The sequence below is a fragment of the Gorilla gorilla genome, chromosome 23, assembly GCF_029281585.2.
Source record: "Gorilla gorilla gorilla isolate KB3781 chromosome 23, NHGRI_mGorGor1-v2.1_pri, whole genome shotgun sequence".
NCBI classification, from domain to species: Eukaryota; Metazoa; Chordata; class Mammalia; order Primates; family Hominidae; genus Gorilla; species Gorilla gorilla.
This window is the reverse complement of record NC_086018.1, coordinates 23,677,312-23,704,411: the sequence shown is the minus strand read 5'-3', so window position 1 is coordinate 23,704,411 and position 27,100 is coordinate 23,677,312. Positions and strand designations below refer to the sequence as shown.

Here is a 27,100-nt window from a genome sequence, read left to right as displayed (position 1 = left end):
GGGAAAGCCTGACGATACAGGCTGATCAAAAGCTTCACTTAATGAGGGTATTTTCAACTAAGTTTTACTAAAAACTATAGAAAGTATCCCCTGATTAGCAAAAACAATTCCAAATAACTTTACTATAATTATTTCGGTTAAATTATGCATTTATAAATTTTAAAAATACCATACAGTTTTGATATCTAAATAAAATACAAATAATTCTTTTAAATTAGTTCAAAGTGATAGCCCAAAATAACCCTAATTTTTTAATTTACTCTTTTAGGGTTACACCAGTGAGAAACTACACAACCACTTAACCACATCTCCTCTCACCTGAGTCAAATCAATATAAAAATATTACATGAAAACTATACTTATGTTTTTCCAACATTAAAACGTTTATTTTCTATAGGCTTTCTTGAGAATAAATATCCAAGGCTTTGAGATAACTCACTGAAAATTAATATTTTAATAACCACTTAAAATCTTCATCCAGTACTCACATCCACGTTTGAAATTTAGGATACAGACATTTCCAATAGAAATTAAAAGCCAATGCCATTCACACTGATTCCAACAGAGTATGCGGGATGCTTGGTTTCCATTCTCATCAGTTAAAATCTTGGTCACACACACAAAGCAACTCTTATTTAAAATGCTTAATGCCCATACAGTGGGAGGTCAAGGCACATAATTAGAAATTATTTATGGCTATGGGGTTTCCATTTGTTGTAACTTAGCTACATTATGCTATTCTTTTGCTTCAATAGCAAATGCCTCTTCTAGAAACACTTTAATGATAGAATAATATAAACCATAATACAATAAATACAGGTGACAAACGAAAAAACATACAGCCTATAAAGTGATGATAAAAGGAGCACTGGCCAAAAAGTCTAGAGATTTGGGGAAGGAAATTAACCTCTCTAGGTCTCAGGTTACTTGCTCAGCAGTTGAAAGGGATTCTTTCATTAGCCACTAAAATTTGTTTTTTTCAGATCCTTTTGGTGAAGACCTTACTTAAAATCCAGCCATGGGATCTAGAAGTCTCGCACATTTCTCACTGAATATAAACCTTCCTGGCTGGAGTATGTACGGTTTCATTCACATGTGGGGTACACAGTTAGTTAGTGTCTGGCCCCTCTACGCTCACCCCATGCCTCTCCCTCTCTGTCCTGACTCCCTAACCCACTCTGAACACCAGGTCACAGCCATACCAGTGCACACACGCTGTAACAGGGTACTGAGAGGACGGGTTTTTTGGATGTGTCTTCACATACACTGGCATCTGTACAGACACATAAAAGCTGAGGTTTTGATCTTGGGTAATACCATTAACAGAAAAAGAAATTGGAATGGGCAGCTATTTAGTAAGTAAAGAAGATGTAGGGTAAAAGTGGGGTCACACATGTTGAGCTAAAAATGATAGCTTAATATACAAAGAAAGTGTCCAATAAGTAGAAATACGGTGCTAGAAATGGAAAGGCTGATAAACAGAGTAGCAGGTAGTGAGAGGCAGGTAAGATCACCTTCCAGTGAAACACTGACTAGGGACAATCTCAAAAGGACAATTCGGATGTGACTAATCCAAGTCGCTTCTCTCGATTCGCTTCGGAAGGACAGAAGCCACTTTTCTCTTACTTTTCCCCTCTAGGTTAGTCCTTCTTGCCAGTCGTTTAGTCAAGTCTTGACTATATTCCAGTGATTTTTCTGGCTATCATTATTTTCTGCCATCTCTACTACCATATTCTGCAAAGAAGGAAGTCAAGGACAAATAAATAGGCACTAAAGGGAGAAGCTGTGGGTGTGCATAATGGAGGTGGCTGGTGTTCTTCTAACTTGCAAAATCAAATAAAGAGATACCATCAGATTCTAACCCACCCAAGAACTCGCTGGCCTTGCAATCAGCTAGAAGGAAAAATAATAAATTATCCTGCTATGAAACAAACAAAACATTTTTAAAAGAAATGCTGGAAATTGAATACTTACTCCTGTGCTGACAAGAGACAACATGATTCTTTCATTTAAGGCTAATGTTTCTCCTTGTTTCATTTTGATCCTCTTCTTATCTAAGCATTTCATTGCATACCTAGAAACATAAATTTATTGAAAAATCTATGCCGTAAATATATCTAGACTAATTTAAACAATATACGTCACACTGGGGCAAGTTTCTGAACACTTAGGCCATGTTTAAAAGAAGCAGAGTAGTACCCAAGCGCCATGCAAGAAGTATTTTTATTTTGCATGTATTGTGAAAACAAAATCAAGCAATACTTAAAAGATATTTGTGTCATTAAATGGATAGAAGTCCCAGTTAAATAAATGATATAGTAGATGGACATAAATAATTTTATTATGACTAATAAGGGCATATGTATATATTTAGCAGCTAGGAATTGTGAATTCAGCAATGGTCAATTGTTTGTTTTTTGTGTTTTTTTGAGACAGAGTCTCGCTCTGCTGCCCAGGCTGGAGTGCAGTGGCACGATCCAGCTCACTTCAAGCTCCGCCTTCCGGGTTCACACCATTCTCCTGCCTCAGCCTTCCAAGTAGCTGGGACTACAGGCGCCCGCCACCATGACCGGCTAATTTTTTTGTATTTTTAGTAGAGATGGGGTTTCACCGTGTTAGCCAGGATGGTCTCGATCTCCTGACCTCATGAACCGCCCGCCTCAGCCTCCCAAAGGGCTGGGATTACAGGCATTAGCCACCGTGCCCGGCCAGCAGTGGTCAATTTTTATAAGAGTTTATAGAGGTTAAGAATCTAAAAGAGTGATGATCAACAAAATGGAAAGGGAAGGCATGAATTCAAAACAGCATGTCCTAAAATGCTATTTTATTATTTTTAATTTTGATATTTAAGTTATGACGTTTTAAATAATACAAAGAATCAATAAGATTTTTCTACTATCATTGAGGCAAGTCAATTGAGAAGAACCGATTGGCAACTTAAGATTTTCGAAAACCTGGAACAAACTCATATTAAGAAAATGCTGACAAGTTATATGGCATATTCTATAGAAAACAGGAAGCTTTTTCGGTAGGACAACAGAAGGCTAAAAGGGAATTCTTGCAAGTGTTTTCACACGTTTCACAGGCTGAAAGTTCTTGTGTATAACTCTAAATTCCCAGATGATGGACTACTTCCTTCAGCCCAGATCTGCAGCATGGACACTGTCTCAGTGTAGCAGGACACAGAAAATCTACCTTTTTCTTGTTGATCATAACTTATCATGTTTAAGTTATACAAAAACAAGATAAATGTTCAAATTTGGTGTTTTTATCCACTTTTCTACGAGTTCTTATAGCAAATCAATCGGCAAGACATTAATTTGCTTACATGTGGGATCAAATGTTAGAAACACATGAAGTGATATGTTCTTTAAATATCTTATTTTTATTTAAAAGAATTTTCAAAATGTTTTACACTACCTCTATCACCACTCTCTTCCATGTGGAGTTGATTTCTTTTCTTTTTTTTCCTTTCCTTTTTTTTTTTTTTTTTTTTTTTTTTTTTAAGATATGGGGTCTCATTCTGTTGCCCAGGCTGGAGTCCAGTGGTATGACTGTACCTCATTACAGCCTCAAACTCCTGGGCTCAAGCAATCCTCCCACCTCAGCCTCCAGAGTAGCTGGAGCATAGCTGGGACTACAGGCACCTGTCATCATGCCCATCTAATTTAAAAAATATTATTTTTAGAGATGAGAGTCTCATTATATTGTCCAGGCTGGTCTCGAACTCCTGTCCTCAAGCAATCCTCCTATTTCAGCCTCCTGAGTAGATGGGATTACAGGCATGAGCCACTGCACTTGGTGGTTTTTAATAAAACCTTTAGACTGCAGACCAAAGGAGATAGCACACAGGCTCGGGCCTCTGGGAAGCAAGTGCATTCTTGGGCCTCTGTTTAGAAGGTATCAAAGAGCTATCTAAACAGGCTCCTAGGGGTGCACCTTGTGGTTCACTGATGGGCTCGCAGAGCCAGTGTGCATGCAACTGGCAGCCTGGTGACAGGAACAGACATGAGTGAGGGTTCGTGGGCCTTAAGACTTGACCCCTTTCTAGCTATATGGCTCCTGAGAAGTATCTACACTTGATCTATAGAATAGAAGACTATTTACTACCCACTGGCTATTTTTGAGAGTTATGTGAAATAGTAAATGTGTACAAAGAGATAAGTTGATATTATTTCCTTTTTTTTTTGAGACTGAGTCTCGCTCTGACACTCAGGCTGAAGTGCAATGGTGCAATCTTGGCTCACTGCAACTTCCACCTCCCGGGTTCAAGCAATTCTCCTGCCTCAGCCTCTCGAGTAGCTGGGACTAGAGGCGCCCACGACCACTCCCAGCTAATTTTTTGTATTTTTAGTAGAGACACGGTTTCACTGTGTTAGCCCGGATGGTCTCGATCTCCTGACCTCGTGATCTGCCCACCTCAGCCTCCCAAAGTGCTGGGATTACAAGTGTGAGCCGCCGCGCCCGGCCGATATTATTTACTTCTATAACATCAAGTGTCTGACTAGATATTCTAAATACAATGATGAAGCAAAACTAGCAGAAATTAATGAATGGTGCCAAGCAACAAGTAGAGTATATCACTTAGGATGAAAAAGTCTACTGTGCAAGGACAGAATAAGAGAGAACTTTTCCATGAGAAAGTGACCAGGGTTGCAGAGGACTGTGTTTCAGTGAAACTGACCAGGGTTGCAGAGGACTGTGTTTCAGTATACTCTTATTTCCTTGTACTTAACACACAACAAGCAGCCTTCCAAAAGGCTGACAAAGTCTAATCTCATTTAATTCTCATAACAAGGCACTTCTATTACTCCTACTTTATAGACCAGGAGATGGAGGCATTGAGAGGTCCCAAACTTTGTCCAAGGCAGAAAGTGTGGAGGGTGAACCTGACGTAGCAGGTGTGATACCAGGACCCTTACTCCAGATCCCTAGGCTACATTGCTTGGGCACCACCCCAGACTTCAAACTCCTGAGTGCCGGGCATCAGGCTCGCCCTGCCCAGGCCCCCAAAGTAGAAAGACAACCAATGGGTACAAATTAACAAAGGTAAATTTCAGTCCCCAAAAAACATATCATCCATTGGACCTGTCTGAGAACGGAAAGGACTTCTTGGCAAAGCCATCAGCTCCCAATCCCAGGAAGTGCCTGAGCAGAGGCTGACCGGAGGCAGGCACTGAATTAGGGGACCTCAAACACCCCTTCTCCCACGGACTCAATTACTTTATAACCAAGCCTCACACACTATACTACTCCACCAAGCCCACTGCTCTAACATGCCTGGCACTTAACCAAACTTGTAGTTCTGGATCTATCAAATCATATTTTTCCACTCTCTTTTGCTTTCAGAAATATGTCTTAAACCACTTCTGTTAAAAAAAAAAATTTTCCCCCACACTTAAGAATTCCACCATTCACTCTCCAGAAGACCCTTCTACCCAGCTCAGATGCAGTTAGTTTCTGAATGCTGACCTCCCAGGAAAAACGTTAACCAAGGTGAGTGATTGAGCCCACGATCGGTGATCATTGTCCACAGGGCTTCCTCCTCTCCAGCACCCCAGCTACTGATCTAGCAAACCAGCATCTGAAATGCCACAACGGCTTATGCTTCATCGTCGGTGAATCTTTATTTAAAAGAGAATGTCTCTCTTTTGCAAAGCAAACAATTCTTTGTCATGTGATCTGATGGGGAGGCTGAACGTAACATGCCACAGTTGTCAAGGATCCCTTCTAGTTCACCTCTGGCTCCCGGGCTCCCACCCACAACCCACACCATCTTGGGCACAGGATACAAGGTTATTGTTGAACTTCCCATTTGGCCCTAAGAGGTGGAGGTTCCAGCTTCTTGCTCTCATTCCCCATGCTTAACAAAACACAGCTTTTTTTTTTTTTCAAGACAGAGTTTTGCTCTGTTGCCCAGGCTAGAGTGCAGTGGCGAACTCCGCTCACTGCAGGCTCCGCCTCCTGGGTTCACGCCGTTCTCCTGCCTCAGCCTCCTGAGTAGCTGGGACTATAGGCGCCTGCCACCGCGCCCGGCTAATTTTTTGTATTCTTAGTAGAAACGGGGTTTCACCATGTTAGCCAGGATGGTCTCGATCTCCTGACCTCGTGATCCACCCGCCTCTGCCTCCAAAAGTGCTGGGATTATAGGCGTGAGCCACCACGCCCGGCCTACAGCTTATTTCTTTTGGAGGTAAAGCACTTCAAAAGAAATGTCATAGGTTTCCACATTTCTCTATAGGAATTTTCTTTTCATGCAAATATTAAAATCTTAATAGTGCCAGTAAAACATAAGAGCATTGAAAGCTTACATTTTTCCAGTGTCTGCTTTCCTGCAACCATAAACTTCCCCGAATCCTCCTCGTCCAATAATCCTATGCACACTGAACTCATTCATGGTCAACTGGGAAATCCAAACACAAAATGAAAACATAAGATTACACAAAGCTATGGTGTTTTAAAGATTTTTTCATGCAAAACATAGACAGTAATTAAAATAGCAATCTGACTTAGGGATCTACCCTTTTCATGACTGAGTCTTTAAGCTGAAGGATGAGATGCCCCAGGGGTGGCAAGACTTTTGACAGCCTCCCTCAGCTCCACCTCCAGGATAAACGAGGCACCAAATGGAGGCACAAGGGAAGATGATGGAGTGGAACCAAGCCGAACTGTTTCTCCACTCTCACAAATCCCAGATTACAATATGTATACCTTGAGGACAAGTGAATGTGAAATGTCTAATCAAAATGAAAAGCAGCCTTAGCTACTCTGAAGCCTAATGTTTGGGAACAATCCAATGCTTCCGAGAACTGTCAGAGTTGAAAAATGAGAGTCCATGTCAGGGGCATCTATGTGTTCATGATACAAGGCCATATGATCAGGAAACCCAACAGATGCAGGCCATGTGAATTTGTTATTGGTAACATCAGTGAATAGAGAGGACTCATGCTGGCCATGTGAGCGTGAAACAAGGCTAAATGTGAGTGAAGTATATACAGAGGCTGTATTCATAAGCACTTTCCTTCAGTCAATAATATCTCAGTAATGCCCCACTTCATCATTAGATTTAATAATGTTAAATGGCACAAAGACAGATAGTGAATCTGACATTTCACGTAAGAGGCCGTAAGACAATAGCAAGTACCTACTACTTTACATATCCTGGCAAATTAAGGGTGGGATTCTTTAAGGGTTCCCCCAAACAACCTTAAAACATCATATAGAAACCTGCGTTTGGGCCACAGACTTCACGTTTGATTCTCAGAGTCCACAAGGACACAGGGTCTCCCGAGGCAGAAGCGTATGAAAGACCCAGAGCAGATATAAAGGGTTTTTAGAGTATCTGGTATTGCCTCTTGCTTCTAAATCCTTCCAGGAAATATGATGGGAAAAGGAGGTTAGAAATTAAAAAAAAAAAAAAATCATTTCTTGGCCTTTTAGTGAAGATCAAGTATTTTTAAAAAAACAAAACTCCTGCTGGGCACGGTGGCTCACGCCTGTAATCCCAGCAGTTCGGGAGGCTGAGGCGGGCTGATCATGAGGTCAGGAGATAGAGACCATCCTGGCAAACACGGTGAAACCCCATCTCTACTAAAAAATACAAAAAATTAGCCGGGCGTGATGGCGGGTGCCTGCAGTCCCAGCTACTTAAGAGGCTGAGGCAGGAGAATGGTGTGAACCTGCAGTGAGCAGAGATCGCGCCACTACACTCCAGCCTGGGCGACAGAGCGAGACTCGTCTCAAGAAAAAAAAAAAAAGCTCCTCTTCCAACGATACCATTCAAGTAAAAAATCTCAAAAAAAAAAAAAAAATTCCAGTTGATTGTTTTGCCCAATTGCAAGCCTATGAGAAGGGAGATTGTAAAACAGAAGGTAAGAAAGACTGTGCAAAGAAATGTGTGCATTTTCAAACTGCAATAAGGATGATGCAATAAGAATGACTGAAATTGAAAACTTAAAGTAGATGAAACACTAAGTAGATGACGTGTTAGAACGTGGCCTGTATTGGAAGATTGCTTTTATCACTCTCAAAATGATAAAAAGGAAGATGAAGCCTTGGTCTGATAAAAGATGTCATCATTTTCATTATGATACTCAATTTGTATTATTACATCTAATAATAAGAAAAAGAAAAGGAACTCTACCAGAATGGCAGAAGACAAGGACATGAAGGAGTTATATTAAGTAAAAGATTTGTATTTTTACTACTATTTTTGTTAAAGAGTCAATTACCTCTTAAAATATCTTACATAAACAAGCACATTCTCATATGAATATGAAAAAGGATTAAACCTTCTATTGTTTATAAGGAAGCATGGGAGGGTGAATGCTTAGTACTTAAAGTGGTAAGACAGACATCTGTTTGGGCAGTGGACCCTCTGGGAGTACGTTCCAGAATCAAGTATTTTCTCATGAGGTTAAGCCAGAGGAAGTTTTTATTTAAAAAACGAAAAAAGAAAAAGATGATACTCACATGGATATTTAATTCAACGTTTTTCCACTGACAAAATCTAGTGAACTTGTCACTAAAAGAGAATAAAATAATTACTAAAAAGTTAAATATCAAATTAACTGGATTTACAAAACACCACCATAAGACAGACTAGAATGGCATTACTTGGGTTGCTTGTCAAATAAAGTAAGTTTTCTGAAACCCTTTTTCACAGAGCATTCACCCGTATTCATGGCTTTATTTCACGATTCAAATGAAAGATTTCATGTTTCTTCTTTAATTGTCATAAGCTATGGTAACACTTTTATCTGAATCAGCAGAGTCCAATACGGAGATGATATGAACCACATATATAATGTAATTTTAATAATATACTTTATGTAACCCAATATATTAAAAATTCTTTCAACATGAAATCAATATGAATTAATGAGATATTCTACATTCTTGTTACTATATTAAGTCTTAGAAATCTGAAGTGCATTCTGCACTTAAAAGCACATTTTAATTTAGATTCATCACATTTGAAGTGTTCAACAGCTGTATCTGGCTACTGGCTACCATATTGGACAGCCATGGCTTTTAAAGCACAGCTCTAAGACAAAAAATTAATGTTTACAAATAATTCTAAGAGTAGCCACGTGCCAGGCCTGCTCATGTATTCCTCCTACAGACTCTACAGCCAGGTACTATTATGATCCCCATTTTATAGCTGAGGAGACCAAGGCATCAAAATGTTCAGAGGCTTGGCCAAGGTCACACAGTGACAGAGTGGGAGAGTGGAATTTGAACCCAGACCAATAGAATCTAGTGTATCATCTTAATCAAGATTCAGTACTGCCTCTCAAAGACACAGGTGGTATAGAAGAGAAACCCTCAGACTAGAATCCTAAGAGGCAATAGGTTCACCACACTGACATGCTGCCACAATTCACTCAACTGCTTGATGAGTGTTTTCTTTATCCATGAGGAAAAAGATATATCCTGTATCTATTTAACAAAGACATTTTGATTACATTTTTTATTAATGAGCAATATATCTGTAAGGTGGGTTTTTTGTTTTTGTTTTTGTTGCTTTGAGACGGAGTCTCACTCTGTCGCCCAGGCTGAAGTGCAGTGGTGCCATCTCGGCTCACTGCAAGCTCTGCCTCCCGAGTTCACGCCATTCTTCTGCCTCAGCCTCTGGAGTAGCTGGGACTACAGGCGCCCGCCACCACGTGGACTAATTTTTTGTATTTTTAGTAGAGAAGGGGTTTCACCGTGGTCTCAATCTCCTGACCTCGTGATCCGCCCGCCTCGGCCTCCCAAAGTGCTGGGATTACAAGCCTGAGCCACCACGCCTGGCCTGTTTTTTGTTTTTGTTTTGAGATGGAGTCTTGCTATGTCCCCAGACTGTAGTGCAGTGGCGCGATCTCAGCACACTGCAAACTCCGCCTCCCAGGTTCATGCCATTCTCCTGCCTCGGTCTCCCGAGTAGCTGGGACTACAGGCGCCCGCCACCACGCCAGGCTAATTTTTTTTTTTTTTTTTTTTTTTTTGTATTTTTAGTAGAGATGGGGTTTCACCATGTTAGCCAGGATGGTCTCGATCCGCCCGCCTCGGCCTCCCAAAGTGCTGGGATTACAGGCGTGAGCCACCCTCCCGGCCAGGTGTTTGTTTTTTAAACTATTTTCAAAAGAAATGCATTCTAGATTGAATACTTCATAGAGAACATTCTGGTGATGGTTCGATCTCATTTTGCCCCTGGCATGATTCCTTACACAGACACAGGATTCAGGGAGAGAGGGAGGAAGGGAGGAAGGGAGGAAGGGAGTTATAGGTAATATTAGCATCATACTGGAATGCCTTAAAGACATCCAAATATCACAGTTCCCTAGGGGCTTCATTTAATGAGCTTTACAATTTTTTTTTTTCTTTTGGAGACAGGGTCTCACTCTGTGTCCCAGGCTGGAGTGCAGTGGTGCAATCCTAGGTTGCTACAACCCTCAATTCCTAGGCTCAAGTGATCCTCCCACCTCAGCCCCCCAAGTGGCTAGGACTACAGGCACACACCACCGCACTGAACTATTAGTTTTTAATTTTTATTTTTGAAGATAGTGGGTGCTGCTATGTTGTACAGGCTGGTGTCGAAGCCCTAGCCTGAAGCGATCCTGCTGACTCAGCCTCCCAAAGTGCTGGGATTACAGGGGCAAGCCACCACACCCGACCAATAGACCTTTTAAAAAATAAGGATCTTTAACATATTTCTGAGGCTAACAATCAAATTAAAAATCAAAAGCAGAGGAATAGTTGCAATTACAATAGCATCTTTTTTTCAATGAATCTAAAATGACTCACAAAGAGTGTTTCACTGATCCTCCTAACATGCCTAATGAAGTTGGTAAATTAAAATTATGTTTTGAGACTTTCTAAGAGTTATTTCAACCTATTTTTTAAAAGTATGGTGCATGCAAAAGGCAAAACCACATTTGGGTGCACTCCCATTTATAAATCTATGACTGGTCTTTGAAATGCACTTGGTTTGTGAGGCTAGCTCGTACTCTCTTTTCTCACAGATTCCGGAGTCCAGAGCTGGTGACAGGGGATGGAAATCTGACACATTTTACAACTAGCTGAGGAGGGTTAACAAACAAGGAAGAGAGAAGTGCCTACATATTTTGCCCACTAAGAATGGATTTGCTGTAACAAGTTCTTCTTTAGGAAGTACAGATGGCCCTGAGTATCTAGGCTCAGTCCTGTCTCCACGGGGGTTATTTGAGTGCTATTCCCAATCAATGCCTGGTTACTGAGTGGGACACTTTTGACAGGAGGGGAACTGTGACAAAGGAAAGAGCCCAGACAATGATAGGGCTTCAGGTAGCTAGAGCCCTTGCAAATGACTTCAAAGGATCTTGGAGAGAAGATCAGAGGTTAAAGACATGGAAACGCCTGGGATGCAGTAAGGGTGGAGTAGGAGAAGTGTTTTTAATTCTGATTCCTGACTCAGTCGTTGTCCTGCTGAGCAACTGAAGTTCACTGCCTGAATGAGGCGCATAGCTCTCAACCAGAAGAGGGAAAGCCTCCACTGCCCTCTCCAATTCTGCCTCACCTGGAACTCAGCCCCACAGCCCTGCTTGGACCTCAGGGAAGGTGGGAAGACATTGCACATGTCCCTGCATTGCTGATGGCTCCCTCTTTACCATCAGACTAATGGTGGTCATGGAAAAATCGCCTTTTCCATGGGGCCCTTCGTGTGCCCAGTCCCTATGAGGTCAAAGGCTACATGACCATATTGATGGAGTCCCTGTGCTTTTCAAAATCAAAGCTCCAAACTTATCACCTGACATGAATTTTTTTTTCTAATTTGATGGAAATTAACAAATCAACTTTAAAAATAATTTATTTACAGAAAATCGTAATGGCTGCAGAAAATCCCATGTGCCTGCTTGCCTAAAATGCAAACGGCATCGTTTGTATTTACTGCGAGGCTATGAAATGACTGTCTCAATGAGCGAAAATCACTATATCTGTGAGCCTGGTTTCAAGTGAAAGGATGCATGGCAAAGTTATAAAATATCCATGGGAGAACCTCTTCCCCACTTTCAATTACCTTCCCCTCTCTCCCTTCTCCCTTAAGGATCACACAAAAGTTAGGTTTACCCAAGAGTTGGGAAAGGTCAGATTTTAGGACCAACAGCCATGGAGATGGCCCAGGACTTGGCTGCAACTCAGCCCTGAGCCAGCAGCCCACCCTCTCCCTTTGATGCTGGCGCTTTTTGGCAAAGTTCCTGCTATTACTCAGAAAAGTACAATCGTCTGTAAGAATATTAGTTTCCCAACATATTGACTCTGCTCCAGGATAAAATTACCTCTTGAACTCCAATAGAATTGCAACACAACTTTCTTTTTAATTGCTTTAGTTCTGTGAATATGTGGTGAAGAAAACTACAGTAAAGTAGCATTTGTTCTTAAAGTGCAATTACTGAGCAGCTGCAGAAAGCTCTAGCATGAGATATTATCATCACGTATATTGTCTAGAAATTAGCCAAGCTGATAAAGTCAGTGTCAATGCAGATTCTGTTTTAGAAGGTCCAATTTCAGTGGTGCATTGTCACAGAGACATACTCAAAAAAGTGAAGAATTGACCAGTAGATCTATAGTTTGAGTAACCAAGGGACATATTTATTAGGTATTTAATGATGTACACGATCATAAACAGACATTGACCTATGTCCTTAAATTCTACTCCTACATGAAGAATCAAGTACAGGCTTGTCCTGCTTTGGGAGACATGTTTCCAAAATCCAAGCAAATGAATCAGATAAATTATAGTCAAGTTTGCATTATTAGCAAAGGTCTCTCAATAAGATACTTTTTAAAATTGAGGTTCCTCAGTGTATATTTTAGACTCTATTGAAGCTGAGAAATTGAAGGTCAAAGAGATGTTAAGATAGACAAACCCTAAAATTATAATGTAAAGTACTGAGGAAACAGTTTAACACAAAGCCTGGCACATCGTACATGGTCAGTGAATACTTGCTGAATGATTAACACACATTTTAAGGTCAGCATTTACGGCATAAGATGAGGTACACGTACACGATAAAAAATTGTGTATAAAGTTTCATACCTTTCCATAAATTTTTGAAAAATGTCACCTCGAAGGCTTTCACAAATTTCTTCTATGTACGGCTGGAAGAGATGGAAAAGAAATTCCACACTGAATGAATCGGAATGTATCAAAAAAACACAAACCAATGAGACTCAGGTTAAGCGAAGTTCCCAATTATGCACTCCCCATAGCATTGTGTCTGGTACCTGCCCTTCTCCGTGCTTGTCTAATATTCACTAATGCATTCATCAATATTTATCTACACCACTTGATTCTATGAAGACACAGACAGGTCTGCCCTGTTTGCCACTATATTCCTACTACCTAATATGACTCCTGGCAAGTCACAGACACTTCTTACATGAGCAGGGCTCGCTTCATGGAAGTGTGACTCAGAAAAGCCTGGTGCTGGGTTTAAAGCTCTGTTGTTGCCATTTTGAAATTCTTAATCATTTTTGTATGAGGAGCCCTGAGTTTTCACATTGCACTGGGCCCCACAAGTTATGTGGCACAACTTGTAAGCTAATAAAAGCATCTGTAATCTGCACTGAGTTTTAAAAACTCAAAGCTAATAGGTCCATGAAGTGAAATTTTTTTAATTAGCTATTTTATTTATTGATTTTCTATCTCTTAGAGTCATAGAGAAAACCACAGGGGAGAGTTGATCCAATCCCACTCCTCATCTTACAGGTAAGGCTACCGAACTGCAGGCAGGTGCACTCCCAAGGTCTCTGAGAAGGTCCATGACTAAACTGGGGTTAAGGCAAGGGCTCCTGCTTCACATGCACAGCGCTCTTCCCCTCATGGAGAACAACTACCATCTACTTCAACTTCATGCCACTTTACCCATTACTGAATAAACAGCATCAGCTTTCCTTTTCCATGTTATGAACTTTTAAAATCAAGAACTATAAAAATATAAAGTGACAATATTTCACAGTTCAGCCCAGAGTCAATTAGATAGTTTTGGGAAACATTTTGGCACCCTCAGCTCATTGAATGATCCAAATTTAACCTTTTTTTTATGTCTTCATAGATCATCCTGAAAGTTTACAAAACAAAATAAAAGAAAAACTACATCATGGAACAGTACAAACCAAGTGATGAGAATAGGAAGTCTGCAGAAGCCACAGGAACCAAACATGGGCTGGGAGGCAGCTGCAGTCCTTCTGGGAGCCTTGCTTCCTGCAAGCAGAAAGGACGCTAGCCTGGCGGGCAACGCGGGATAAGGGGCGGTGGTGGGGGGTGAGCCAGTCTACCCCAACTTGCAGAACTATCCCTGTCCTGGGGAAGGCACTGGAGCTAGTTGCGAAAACCATATGGACTTTGTCCCCTTTGTGGTGAAAGAGGAAGCTAAATTATCTCTCTCTGAAGTTCCTTCCAGCTCTGAAATCCTGATTCCAGGAAACACACAACATCTATCTTAGCCAAGTCCTCGACAAGTCCCAAGAGGTTCAAAAGAGTCAAGAGACGAAATAGATTCAAATGTCCAAAGATCTAAGAAAAGGCTACATTTATAGATCACAGATTTTTCTATTTATAAAAGCTATTATGTCAATATTTTTCTTTCATATTTTATTAAACATCCCTACTTTCTGCTAATAAAGTAAAAGATGAGTGTCACTGGGAATTCCTAAGACTACGTAGAATCTACCATGCTGCCACTTTTCAACAGAAGGAACCGCAACAGGCTTGCTAAGGAGTATGAAAGCCAGAGTTCAACAGTGAGATGAGGAGCAGACCACTTTCCCTCTCTGATCCTCAGTTCCCTTAATCTGTAAAAGAGAACAGTCGTATCTAAGTTGCAAGGCTGTCGTGAGAATTCGGTAAGATTCAGAGTACTGAGAGCCGAGCTCAGTGCCCAGTGCATTTTAGAAGCACTCAAGCACAAGCTAGGGCCCCTCCTAAGCCCGCCACCAATGGACCTATGCACTTACTTACCTCTAAAGGCAATCTTACAACAAAAAGAATTTAATAAAAAGCATTTGTATTTACTTTAAAAACAGTTTTGTTTTACTATGAACTTCAACTGACTTTACTGGTTAATGTACCTCTGTAAACAGGACATTCAGACATATACCTTTTACTTATACTTTAGTCATTATGCTCTGATGGTACATAATACATAGAATTGCATTAATATACTCCTTATTTTGATAAACTTTATAATATTTTCTTCACCTCTGAAATAATAATACCCATTCTATATCTATTTAGCCAGAAAATTATTTTGACTATTTTTTTATGAACAAAACAAATCAATAAAGTGTTTTTTAAAAGATATATGAAAGAAATTGCTTCTAAATGAATGTTTTTTGAAGGTATGAAAGAATCCTACTGGTCTTTGTATCTCAACTGGAACAATTTTTTTCAATGTTATTTATGTTATAGTGGAAGCTAAAATCAGATTTGTAAAACCCATGTATTATGAGCTATAGTTTAGCAATGTTAAATGTAATTGACCATAACCCTGTCTACGTACCATGGCAAAGTCAGATGAAAACTGAAATTCTGACACTCAAATATCATGGAGACAACAAAAAGCAGATATTGACACTGTACTTTCTGACTGTAAGATGTGTGATAATAGCTAACATTTGTGGAGCACAGTGATAGGCGGGCCTCGTACAAAGCAACCCGTGTGCACCCTTCTCACTGAATCAAGACCTCCCTTTCAGGGAGAGCGCAGTGTCATTTCCACTTTACAGATGAGAAAACTGAAGTTAGGAAGGTGGAGGAGCTTACCCAAGGTCCTCCAGCTACGGCCCTGGGACTCAAAGCCAGGTCAGGTCAATGAATTTCATAACCCAAGCTTATAACCCACTACTATCCAGACAGGTATTACATTTTATGAAAGTCCATCTAATTATTGTCACAGAAAGGTAACACCCAATTTGTTACTATCTAAATATGCTCTAAGAGCCAAATCGGTATTTGCTCTGCTGAATAATCAAATTCATTTTGCATAAACACCATCATAAGATGCCAAAGTTGGCCGGGCACGGTGGCTCATGCCTGTAATCCCAGCACTTTGGGAGGCCGAGGCGGGCGGATCATGAGATCAGGAGATCAAGACCATCCTGGCTAACACGATGAAATCCCGTCTCTACTAAAAATACAAAAATTAGCCGGGCGTGGTGGCGGGCACCTGTGGTCCCAGCTACTTGGGAGGCTGAGGCAGGAGAATGGCGTGAACCTGGGAGGCGGAGCTGGCAGTGAGCCGAGATAGCACCACTGCACTCCAGCCTGGGCGACAGAGCGAGACTCTGTCTCAAAAAAAAAAAAAAAAAAAAAAAAAAGATGCCAAAGTCAACTTACCTCCCTTTAAATGCCCAGCTTATCCAGGAAAAAGATAAGTTGATTATTTTCACTTATTAAAACCATTATATTACTCAACGACATTCTTTCCTATTTCTTGTAATTCATAGAAACATGAAAAGCACTTTATTCATTGGAGAATCTGACTGTCCTTGTAAACCACTGCCACCTCTATAAAAAACACAGGATGGAAAAGGCTTTTGGGAGGAAGTGAAACCACCTCATCTAAAGAATGCCAAATACATAGGCCTATCAGTTGGGAATCTGATTTTCCAAGTCTTGTCATTTAAACCTGTATGACGGTATTGTGTTCAAGATATGAACAGCCAAGGTAAAATACAATTTCCCATGACTCAAAGATCACTCAAACATTTGCTCCTGAATCTTGAAAATAAATTGTATTTCCCCTAGAGGATAATCACAGCAAGTATCAACAGCCTGGCACTACAAAATAAATCTTGTAGAGTCATTGCTCATCACAGGTGCTGGAATGTCAAATGGGCAAAAACTTGCTTCTCTGATGTCTTATCTTGACTGATTTCTAGAACATAATGTTACGACAAAGCTCTAATGACCTTTTTCAGAAAAGGCTTTAGGAAGCACGTTGGTAGAAGGACACTTTGCAATGGGAAGATAAGCGATAATAAACTCAAATAGTCCCAGACAAAGCTCCAGAATAGAACACAGTCTTTACAAAGCAAGTCCTCTAGTGTAATTGCACATGCAAAAAGAATGTCACCAAGGCCAAGTGTTAAGCAAATATTATCTATTTATTTTGGAATAATTTTATCTTACCTGAAAAAGAGTTGATGTCACTTGTTTCTTGGATAAATGACTTTGTACGTGTTCTACAGCTTGCTTTGAGAAAGGCTATCCAAAAGTCAAAAATAATATTTTTAAATAATAAAATGTAACAAATCTGTGTATGTTATATAATATCACAACAGATAAATTTAACACAGCAATTACTAAACAGTAACCTATGGTAATTATATTAACAAACATTCTTTAAAAATCTGTTGAGTATTTATAGGCAATCCCAGCAAATGCTTGTTCCTCTGGGCATCCAGTTCTTAGATACATGCCCAGAAGAATGACCATGCAGGGGCTGACATTATGCAATTCCAGAAGGGTTCAAGATCACTCTGATAATAAAGTGTAAAGAATCCTATTATCAGGTCAAGTGCACTGGCTCATGCCTGTAATCCCAGCACTTTGGGAGGTCGAGGCAGGAGGATCACTTGAGCCCAGAAGTTCGCGATCAGCCTGGGCAACATAGTGGAACCTCATTTCCATAAAGATAAAAATAAAAATAAAAATGAGCCAGGCATGGTGGTGTGCGCCTGTAGTCCTAACTACTCTGGAGGCTGAGATGGGAGGATTGTTTGGGCCCTAAATGCATACATTCATCAACAAACTGATAATGGGGTTGTAAAAACGTAAAATTTCCATCAAATAAGAGAAAATACACAAAAATACCCCTAAGAATTAATGTCAGGATTACAAAGTCAAGCCATAGTGGTAAAAGGCTCTAGTTAAGGAAAGTCTTACTGTAACCACAGTGAGGGGAACTAGGGAAAAAAAAAATGGAGCTCCCACTGATAAAAATTAAAATGGTATCCTCCCCTCTCCAAACTTCAAATTGTGTCTTCTTTAATAATGTACAATAAGAAGAAAGGCTTAAAAGTACCATCATACGAATAAACACCCTCTAAACTGCTGAACTACATAAAAACTAAGTTTACGGAGGCTTTCCCATTGAACATCTGGCATTCTTCAAGGGTTCAGTCCTTCCCTACTGAGGCAGCAAGGCATGGAGTAGCAACAATTAGTCCTAGGCCCAGAAATTCCTTCATCAAGCCAGGTGGGTCCAAGGAACAGAGCAGTGCATGCCACAAGAAAGAGACGTCCTCTTTAGCCACAGTTATGCAAATGTCAGCAAGAACTGTACATAAACAATGAATACAGAAGCACCAAAATACACCATTACCACGACCAGTGCTGTCCAATAGGACTTGCTGCGACAATGGGAGGGTTGTGTATCTGTGCCATCCAATACAAAAGCCACTAGCCCCATGTAACCACTGAGTACTGGAAATGTGGCTCATGAGGAACTGAGGTATTAAATTTTTACTCCCATTTGACTTTAGTTAATTTAAAGTTAAATGTAAACTGCCACATGCAGCTAGTGGCTGCTGCGTTGATACAGCAGGCCAGGACTGTCAGGCTACCCTTTGGAAAACATTCCTAATATAGAGATATTACATGGTAAATGTTCTTCCAGTTACTCCTGGTAGAATAATTTCCTAATAACCTAGTTTATCCTAATGACCAAGTTAGATTGTTTATCTGATTTACAAGGAAAAAAAATATTACAACTGCTATTGAACTATTAATGGACAAAATTAACACAATGATTATAAGCCACCTTATTCATTCAAAGAGACCATTTAAAATTTATATTTAGCAATAGCTGATTAGCTTAATTGTTAAAGCATAGCTCATTTTAAAATAATAAAGCTTAATTTCCTTTAGAATGTCTTGAATTGAGACTTTTTCTTCAGTTGATCTAAATTAGCGATTTTATTTCATTGATTTTTGCAGCAAAAGTATCAGCTTTTGGAAATAAACTAAGCTTACACGAAGCAACACATGTCGTGGTAATATTACCAGGAAACAACAAAGCAGAAGAAATAGGATCTATCCCGGGCATGCATTTTTCAATTTTAAACACCTTTCTACTGTTTTACTTTCATTCTGGAAACACTGAACATGGTCCCTTATTCATCAGTACTAAAGTAACAGACTAAGAAGAAATACTTACATGTGAACAGGAAAGAAGTTCCTTCATGATGTAGGCATCATAAATTTGTCGACTTCTGCAAAGGCGGTCTTCCTCATTATCAAGTTTTTCATATTCCTTTATCTAGGTTTTTTAAAGTTATCATTGTTAGGTTATATCTTCCTGGAAACTTGCCTTATTAAAATATATTACTGGCCCAGGCAGAAACCACTTGCACATGAGATAAAGCAAATTACTGAACCGGCTATTCCACAGGAAACAGCTACTTCTAATGTTGTAATAATGAAGTTGGAATAATTTAAATTCAACTAGAAACATACAAGTGGATTTTTTCCCTATGATGACTCTCATCACTTAAATGTAGAAACATAATATTAGGAAACACACACTGCCATGGTTACAATTATCTTACAATACACGAGCCATAGACCATGCATCCTTGCCAATTCTCCTCTTCAAAGCACAAATCATTTCAATTTGGCTGTAATTCAGTTCTAGGAGTTATGATAGGGAATGTTCTCACTCAACTACAGTGTTCCAAAACTACAAGGAGGAAAAAAATATATTGCCAGAATTCCTGCAAAGAGATTTTTCAAAAATCAACTAAAGCAAATAAGTATTATAGAAAGGAATTAACCCACAGATGAAAGCATTGGCTTTTCAGGTTGGAACCTCAGCTGCACTATAAAAGTATTAACAGACAGGTGACTGGTGACTTCAAATCGTGTATTTTGCTGTATTCAGCAAAGGTAACCTGGTTGGGGTTAAAAATGACTAAATAATGAAACTGTGCTTTAGAAATATTTGCCTTATGTGGAAATGGCTCCCAATGCTCTAACCTGATAACAGAAGGTCCTGGACCTCAGAATTGTTCCCAATTTATTTACAGAAATACTTTTAATCCAAAAGACAAGAAGAGAATGAAAACATACATGAAATATGAAGCTCGGAGGGAAACTGTCACAAAGATCTTCACTATAATGACTGATTAGTACATATGACTTCCTTTCACAAACTAAATAGAAATAAAGGTTACCTTTTACCTTATAGTACGGCTTTCACAGCTCTGAAATCAAAACCAGCAAATCCTATTTATTAGACTCCTAATAAAGATAAGGGCACAGTCATGCAGGTGAGGGAAAAAGGGTATGTGAAACACTGAGGTCCCATATGAGTCATATGAGGGCTAGCAGGTTCACACACTGAGAAATTCCCAGGAACATCTTAATTGTCCTGAAAGATCATCAGTGTTACACTGTGATGGCTGAAATTCACATGGAGTCTTCTTGAAGAAGACAATAAAACCTGACATAAAGGCAGGCAGACTGGGGAAGGCTGATACTCTATCCAACAGGAAAAGACAATCTTTATGAAGAATCAGTCTAGTAATGTCAACATAGCCAAAAGACCAGGGCTTAACCATTCTAAGTCAATTCAGGAGAACAAGTCTAACATGTCCAAGCACCATACCAGATGTGAATATGGTAGTTGCAAAGTAACAGAAGCCAGATACCAAAATCCGAAGGAGAGTCGGAAAATAAATCAAAGATTTTTGGCTTGGCTGATTCCTTTTGTTGTATTTTGCTTTAGGCAAATCCAAAGGTTAATGCCAGAATGCTAGGATAAAATGGTAGACTATCACTAAACCAAAGGCAAAAGTTTCTGCCTCTACATAAGAACAGCCTCAAGGGATAATAAGACTTCATGGAATGATGATCCTTGAAAACAAGTGCAATGAAATTTAAGTCTATGTTCCAAGAAACCTACAAAGCAAATTGACACCTGGTTAAACAAATGCTCATTCTGTGGAAGCTCCTTCCCATGAACAGTCAAATCCCATCATTTCTGGGTAAACCATGCTCTGAACCACAACACTGTCTTGACTATGAGCCTTGTGCCTTCTAAGCTCCAACTTGACAACAGAAAAGGTAACTCTTGGTATGCAAAATAAGAGCCGAAAGCATCTGTGGCTGTAATTTGGTATTCACTTTCTATAATCAGTAAGACCACGGATTAAAGACCATGCAGTCGACTACCAGTAGCTCTAAACAAACATCCTATTGCAGCATATACATAGCAAATGCCATCTCTGATCCTGGAAGTTTGGTTGTCCAGGTAACCTGGGCAGGGAAAGGTCTGAGTTCAAGGTGAAAAGTCTTCCCTACTGCAGGATAGAAACACTATCATCAATAATAAATATTCACAGACCTGTAGTCCCTTTCTGCTTTGGTGGTTACACAGCTCCCAGGTGAACTGGAAGCCTAAATAACCTGAGCCCTAAGAGCAAGCACTTTTGGTCCACAGGTGTCATAGTCTCTGCTTCTGCGCCCACCCTTTGTTCCACCACCATTGTAGTGAGATGGTCTAGTGAAGTCATCTCTGCCTGGCCCAATCCAAGGCTCTCTCTTTTGTCCTTCACCTTATTGACTTCTCAGCAGCATTCAAATCAGTTGTCCACTGATGCCTTCTTTGAAACATTCTTCTCTGACTTCTGTGACCTATCCTCTCCAGGCTTCTCTTTCTTGGTCTCCTTTGGTAGTTCCTCTCCTCTGCTTGACTTCCAAATCCTGAACTGCCTCAGAGCATGGTGCTGGGGGCACCCCTTCTTCACCAGCTAAGTTCTCCCTAGGTAAAGCTATGTAGTCCCACAGTTTCAAATATCAATTATATTCTGATGACTAAGTCTGGATCTCTAGGACTCCTGAGCTCCAGATTCTAAATATCTAACTATCTATTTGACATTTTCAGTTGAATATCTAGAAAGCATCTCAAATTTAACACGTCTAAATGAAACCCTTAACTTCCACATCCTCTGTACTCCAGCCAAACGGGCTCCTCTCCCAGTCTTCTTTATCAAAAAAAAATGAGTAAAATCATCCTCCCAGTTGCTTAAGCCAAAAAATGAATAATCATAGTGATTCCACTCTTTCGCCACGCCCCTGCCACCACCACCCCCTACATCCAATTCATCAGCAAATCACGTTTGCTTTATATTCAAAATATAACACAAACTCAGGCTCTGCTTCTGGTCAGAACCAATTAATTCCTAACAGAACAATCCTCCTGAGATAACAACTAAAATTCTGGACACATAGACAATAAGCACTGAAGAGTGACCAAAGGAACACAGAGAATGGAAAAGGGCATCCAACAGAAACTGTAAGAAAATAAAGAGCCACAGAAGGAAAGCTCCAAAATTCTATGTATAAATCCAGTCAAAATCCCTGGTGGGCCCCATAATGACACATGAGCATGGCAGACCCTAAGCAGCCTAGCTGAGCCTTAAAGAACTGAACAAGATTCATCTTCCACCACTGCAGAGAGGACAGGGCTCAGAGTTTGAGTAAGCCAAGTTAACTGTATTCTTCAACGAACAGATGAAAAAATCCATATGCCTTGGAGGAGCATAACAGAGTTTAGAGTATCCACAATATATCAATCACATGTTCAAGATACAAGCTAAAATTATTCTACAGATGAAGAAACAGAAAATGTGACCCATACGCAAGAGGACAAACCATCAATGAAAACCAATCCAAGATAGCCCAGATGTTAGAATTATCAGACAAGGATTTTAAAGCAGCTATTATAACTGGACATAACAGAAAGGATGTTAACAGAAAATATTCATGCAACGAATAAAAAGATAGGAAATAGCAGCAGAAAATAACTATGAAAAGAAGCAGATAAAAATGTCAGAAGTAAAAAATAGAGTATCTGAAAAAAACATTCAATGGAACGGCAGATTAGAGATGCCAAAAGAAAATGCCAATAAATTTGAAGACAAATCCACAGGAAGTATCCAATCTAAAGAAAAGAAAGAAAAAATATTGGGGGAAAACTCAGACAGGGCATCCAGGATATATAGGACAGATAATATCCAAATATCAAATATATATACAATCAGTCTTAAAAGGAGAGGAAAGAAAGATTGAGGTAGAAAAATAATCCTTTAAGAAGTAATGGCCCCTAATTTTCCCAGATTTGGTAAAAAATATATATATAAATTTACAGATTCAAGAAACTCAGCAAACTCCACAAAGGATAAATACAATATCTAAAATTACTTCACTAAAAAGCAGAGGCTGTCAGAATGAGGGAAAAAAATAATCAAGACACTTTTATATCTGTCTAAAAGAAACACACTTTATATATAAAAACAAATTGATAGTAGAACGACGGGAAAAGATACCTCATGAAAATAGTAAGCATAAGACTGAAGTGTCTACATCTGTATTAATATCCAGTGAAGTCAATTTCAAGACAAAGAATATTACCAGAGATAGACACATTTCATATGGAAAGACACAACAATCAAAAATGTTTCTGTACCCAATAGCAGAGCTTCAAAAAATATGGAGAAAATGGACAAAATAAAAGAAGAAACAGACATTCTACAATCAGAGTTGAAAATGTTAACACCCTTTTCTCAGCAATTGATAGAACAACTAGATATAAAATCAAAAGAGATGTAGAAGGTATCATATCAACTACCTTGACCTAACTGATACTTATAAAACATGACACCTAATACTCCTCTGTTTTAATTTTTCCACGGGCATTAGAATAAAATGTAAATGTGTTACTCTGGCCCCAAACACTCTGCCTCTCTCTTCAACCTGATCTTATCTCACACTACCTTGCCCCTCTCTTCATGCAGTACAACCAGACCACACTAGTCCTGTTTCAGTTCCCCAAACATGCCCAGTTCTTTCCTACCATGTTAGGGGCTCTGTCTTGGCCACGACTTTAGCCTAAAATGCTCTCCCCCTCACCAAGCTTCCATCTTCAAAAGACCAGCCTCTTTAACATTCGAACCTGGGTTTAGATGTCATCTCCTCAGACAGTCTTTGACCCATCAATCTAAAGTGGTCACCAAGTCACAATACAACATGCTGAGTTTTGAGTAGGTTTTGAGTCATTACATAGCAGTTTTTACTTCCGGGTACATTTCCTGTTTATTATTTGTTTCTTGTCTGTTTCTCTCAACCAGAATACAAGCTCGAAGAGATAAGTTCTTTGTATCTGTTCATCTGAACAGTGTCTGGCATAATGTTGGTGTTTAATAAATATTGGTTATGCCAGGAGTAGTAGCTCATGCCTATAATCCCAGCACTTTGGAAGGCTATGGGGGGAGGATCACTTAAGGCCAGAAATTCAAGACCAGCCTGGGCAACACAGTGAGACCTCATCTCTACAAAAATTTTTAAAATTAAAAAAAAAGTATCTGGGTGTGGTGGTACACCCTGTTATCTAAGCTACTCAGGAGGCTGAGGCAGGAGGATCACTTGAGCCCAGGAGTTCAAGACTAGAGGGAGCCATGATTGCACCACTGCACCCCAGCCTGGGTGACAGAGTGAGACCCTGTCTCAAAATTTAAAAAATAATAAATAAATATTGGTTGAATCAGTGAAAAAATCTATATAGTAACTTTATCTTGGAATAATATTTATTTTCTCTTTCCCATTATTTATTTTTAAATCTAGGTATAATGTACATATTTCTATAAGCTGCCTCAAAATCTAACTGGAATAAGAAGTATATAAATCAACACACAGAGCAGTAGCTGTGGGGCATCACTGTTCTATGTGTGTTGCGTATACACACAACCACCCTACAAGACAGGTACTATAATCATTCCAGTTCTTAGCTAAGGAAACCCAGGTAGAGAAAAGCTTTCCCAAGTTTACACAACTAGTAAGTAGTAAAGTTCAAATCCAGGCAGTCAGAGTTCAGCACTAGAACTTTCAACCACTATGCTGCAAGTAACAGAACAGCATATTATAGACACTATGGTTTAGAAAGCAATTGTTCATCTGGTGTCCTATTTGAAACTCACAGTTAGCCTGTGAAGTAAGCAGAAGACGATCACTAGCCTCACTTTATAGATGAGGTAACTGAAGTTCAGATATGAAGCCCTCATACTATGACAGCCTCAAGTACAGGGACAGTGTCTGCATTTGTAAGCCCAGGGTCTGACATAAGGTAGATACTTCAGGGTTTGCTGAATGACTTGCCCCACATCCCACAGCAAGTAAGAGGCACCGTTGCACCTAGATCCTAGCTAGGTCTTCTGCTGATGAGTCAAATAATGGTCCAGATGAAAATGCTGACCACACACACACAAGCAGCAGGCACATGGTAGGCATGACATGAGCATTAGACAACAAACAGTGTAAGAATCAGAGGAGTCAGCCATCACAGAAGACGGAAATAGCTGCACAAACAGACTTGCTAGAAAATGTAGAAATTTTCCATATTGAGCTACATCTTACAGAAAGCTAGGCTTTCAACAAGCGAAGCAGCAGCATTCTAGGCTGGGGAAAGGACACAGTAAAGTAACAAAAAGAATGGGCTTGGATTTGGGGAATGCTGGTTAGTCAGGTTTGGCCAATGTAGACATTCTATGTAAGAAGGTAGTGAAAACTAACAGGGAGAGGTAGGTAATAAGTAACGTAAAGATACTTTGAATGGCAGGATACGCAGTTAGAACTTTAACATGGGAAATGGGTAACTGTTTGGGGACACAGGAAAGTGGAAATACAATGTACAAAATGTACATTTCAAGATACCTGACAAGAGTTTTCTAGAGATTGGGGTCACAAATCAACAAGCAGAAATTAAAGAAAAATTACTAAACTGACAAAAATGAGGGGTCAGAGAAGAATTACTGATAACTTCAATGTGTAAAGGCTGCATTGACTTAGAGAAATGCACTTGAGCCCCAAGAGTGGAGGATATCTTCAGCCGAAGAATACAGAGCAGGTTGCTGAGGAGTTTTGCAGCATCCTCCAAGGGGATCATCTGATGAGCCAGACCCACCATGTGCCAAGCCAGAAGAGAGGTGAGAAGAGCTGGGGAGGATGCCAGCTAAGAGAAACACCAATGCTTCAAGTTCAAATGGAAATGCATGAGCAGCAATCACCACCATATCTGCAATAAGTACTTAGGAAATAACCACAAGTAGATTGCCCATCTGTTTCAACCCAGCAAAAATTATCTGCTAAAGGAGATTTCTCTGTGTTTGACAAGGTGACTTAGTAAATGCTGAAACTGGAGAGTTGAAGTTTTTAGAAACACAAGAAAGAAATTTTTTATGACAGATCAAGCTGTGATACGTATCCAGATAAAATGCCTGATTATGATTCAGACTGAAATAATAAGGTCACTGAGTAAAATCCTTTTGGATTTAGCTTACGTTTTTACATTATGGTAAATGTACATCATAATTTGACCCTTCTTCCTAAAAATACATTAACATAATTTTCTAAGTTTTCATGTGTATGTATATTTTTATGTATATTTTCATATATAAATGAGAAAGAAAAGAATATTCCTCCAATTTTCAAATTTTTACAATGATGACTAATATCAGGCAGGCCCAGTCATGCTATGCTTTCTTTTGACCATTTAATGTTTTAGGATAAAGATATATCACACTAATAATAATGGTATATATCATTTCTTAAATATATTTTCATTAAAAATAGTTTCTAATTTCTATTTTACTTTCCTCTTTGACTTATAAATTGTTTAGAAGTATATTCATTTTCAGGCAGTTAACGATTCTTTAGTTTAACTCTGTTATTAAATTTGAGCTTAATTCTATTGTTGTCAGAGAACATGCTCTAAGCAATTTCAATCATGAAATTTGTAGAAGCTTTCTTTAGGACTCAGCACATGATCTATTTTGATGCTCCATGTGTACTTTAAAGAATGTGGGCTGGGCGCCGGTGGCTCACGCCTGTAATCCCAGCACTTTGGGAAGCTGAGGCGGGCCGATTACGAGGTCAGGAGTTCGAGACCAGCCTGGCCAACATGGTGAAACCCCGTCTCTACTAAAAATACAAAAATTAGCTGAGCGTGGTGGCGGGTGCCTGTAATCCCAGCTACTTGGGAGGCTGAGGCAGGAGAATTGCTTGAACCCAGGAGACAGG

The 27,100-nt window shown here is 39.6% G+C and overlaps 1 protein-coding gene across 4 annotated transcripts in view; it reads right to left on the bottom strand.

The window, feature by feature from the left end:
• The window catches only part of GRK3 (G protein-coupled receptor kinase 3), a 155,208-nt gene that overhangs the window by 41,769 nt on the left and 86,339 nt on the right, over nt 1-27,100 (bottom strand). For all 4 annotated transcript variants that reach the window (XM_031005315.3, XM_055375355.2, XM_031005317.3 and 1 more), the window contains 6 exons: nt 19,185-19,286; nt 17,156-17,230; nt 13,061-13,122; nt 8,473-8,524; nt 6,312-6,403; nt 1,975-2,074 (listed from right to left, as the gene is read on the bottom strand). In XM_031005315.3, the coding sequence (XP_030861175.1) occupies nt 1,975-2,074; nt 6,312-6,403; nt 8,473-8,524; nt 13,061-13,122; nt 17,156-17,230; nt 19,185-19,286 (483 nt within the window). The remainder of the gene's footprint in view (nt 1-1,974; nt 2,075-6,311; nt 6,404-8,472; nt 8,525-13,060; nt 13,123-17,155; nt 17,231-19,184; nt 19,287-27,100) is intronic.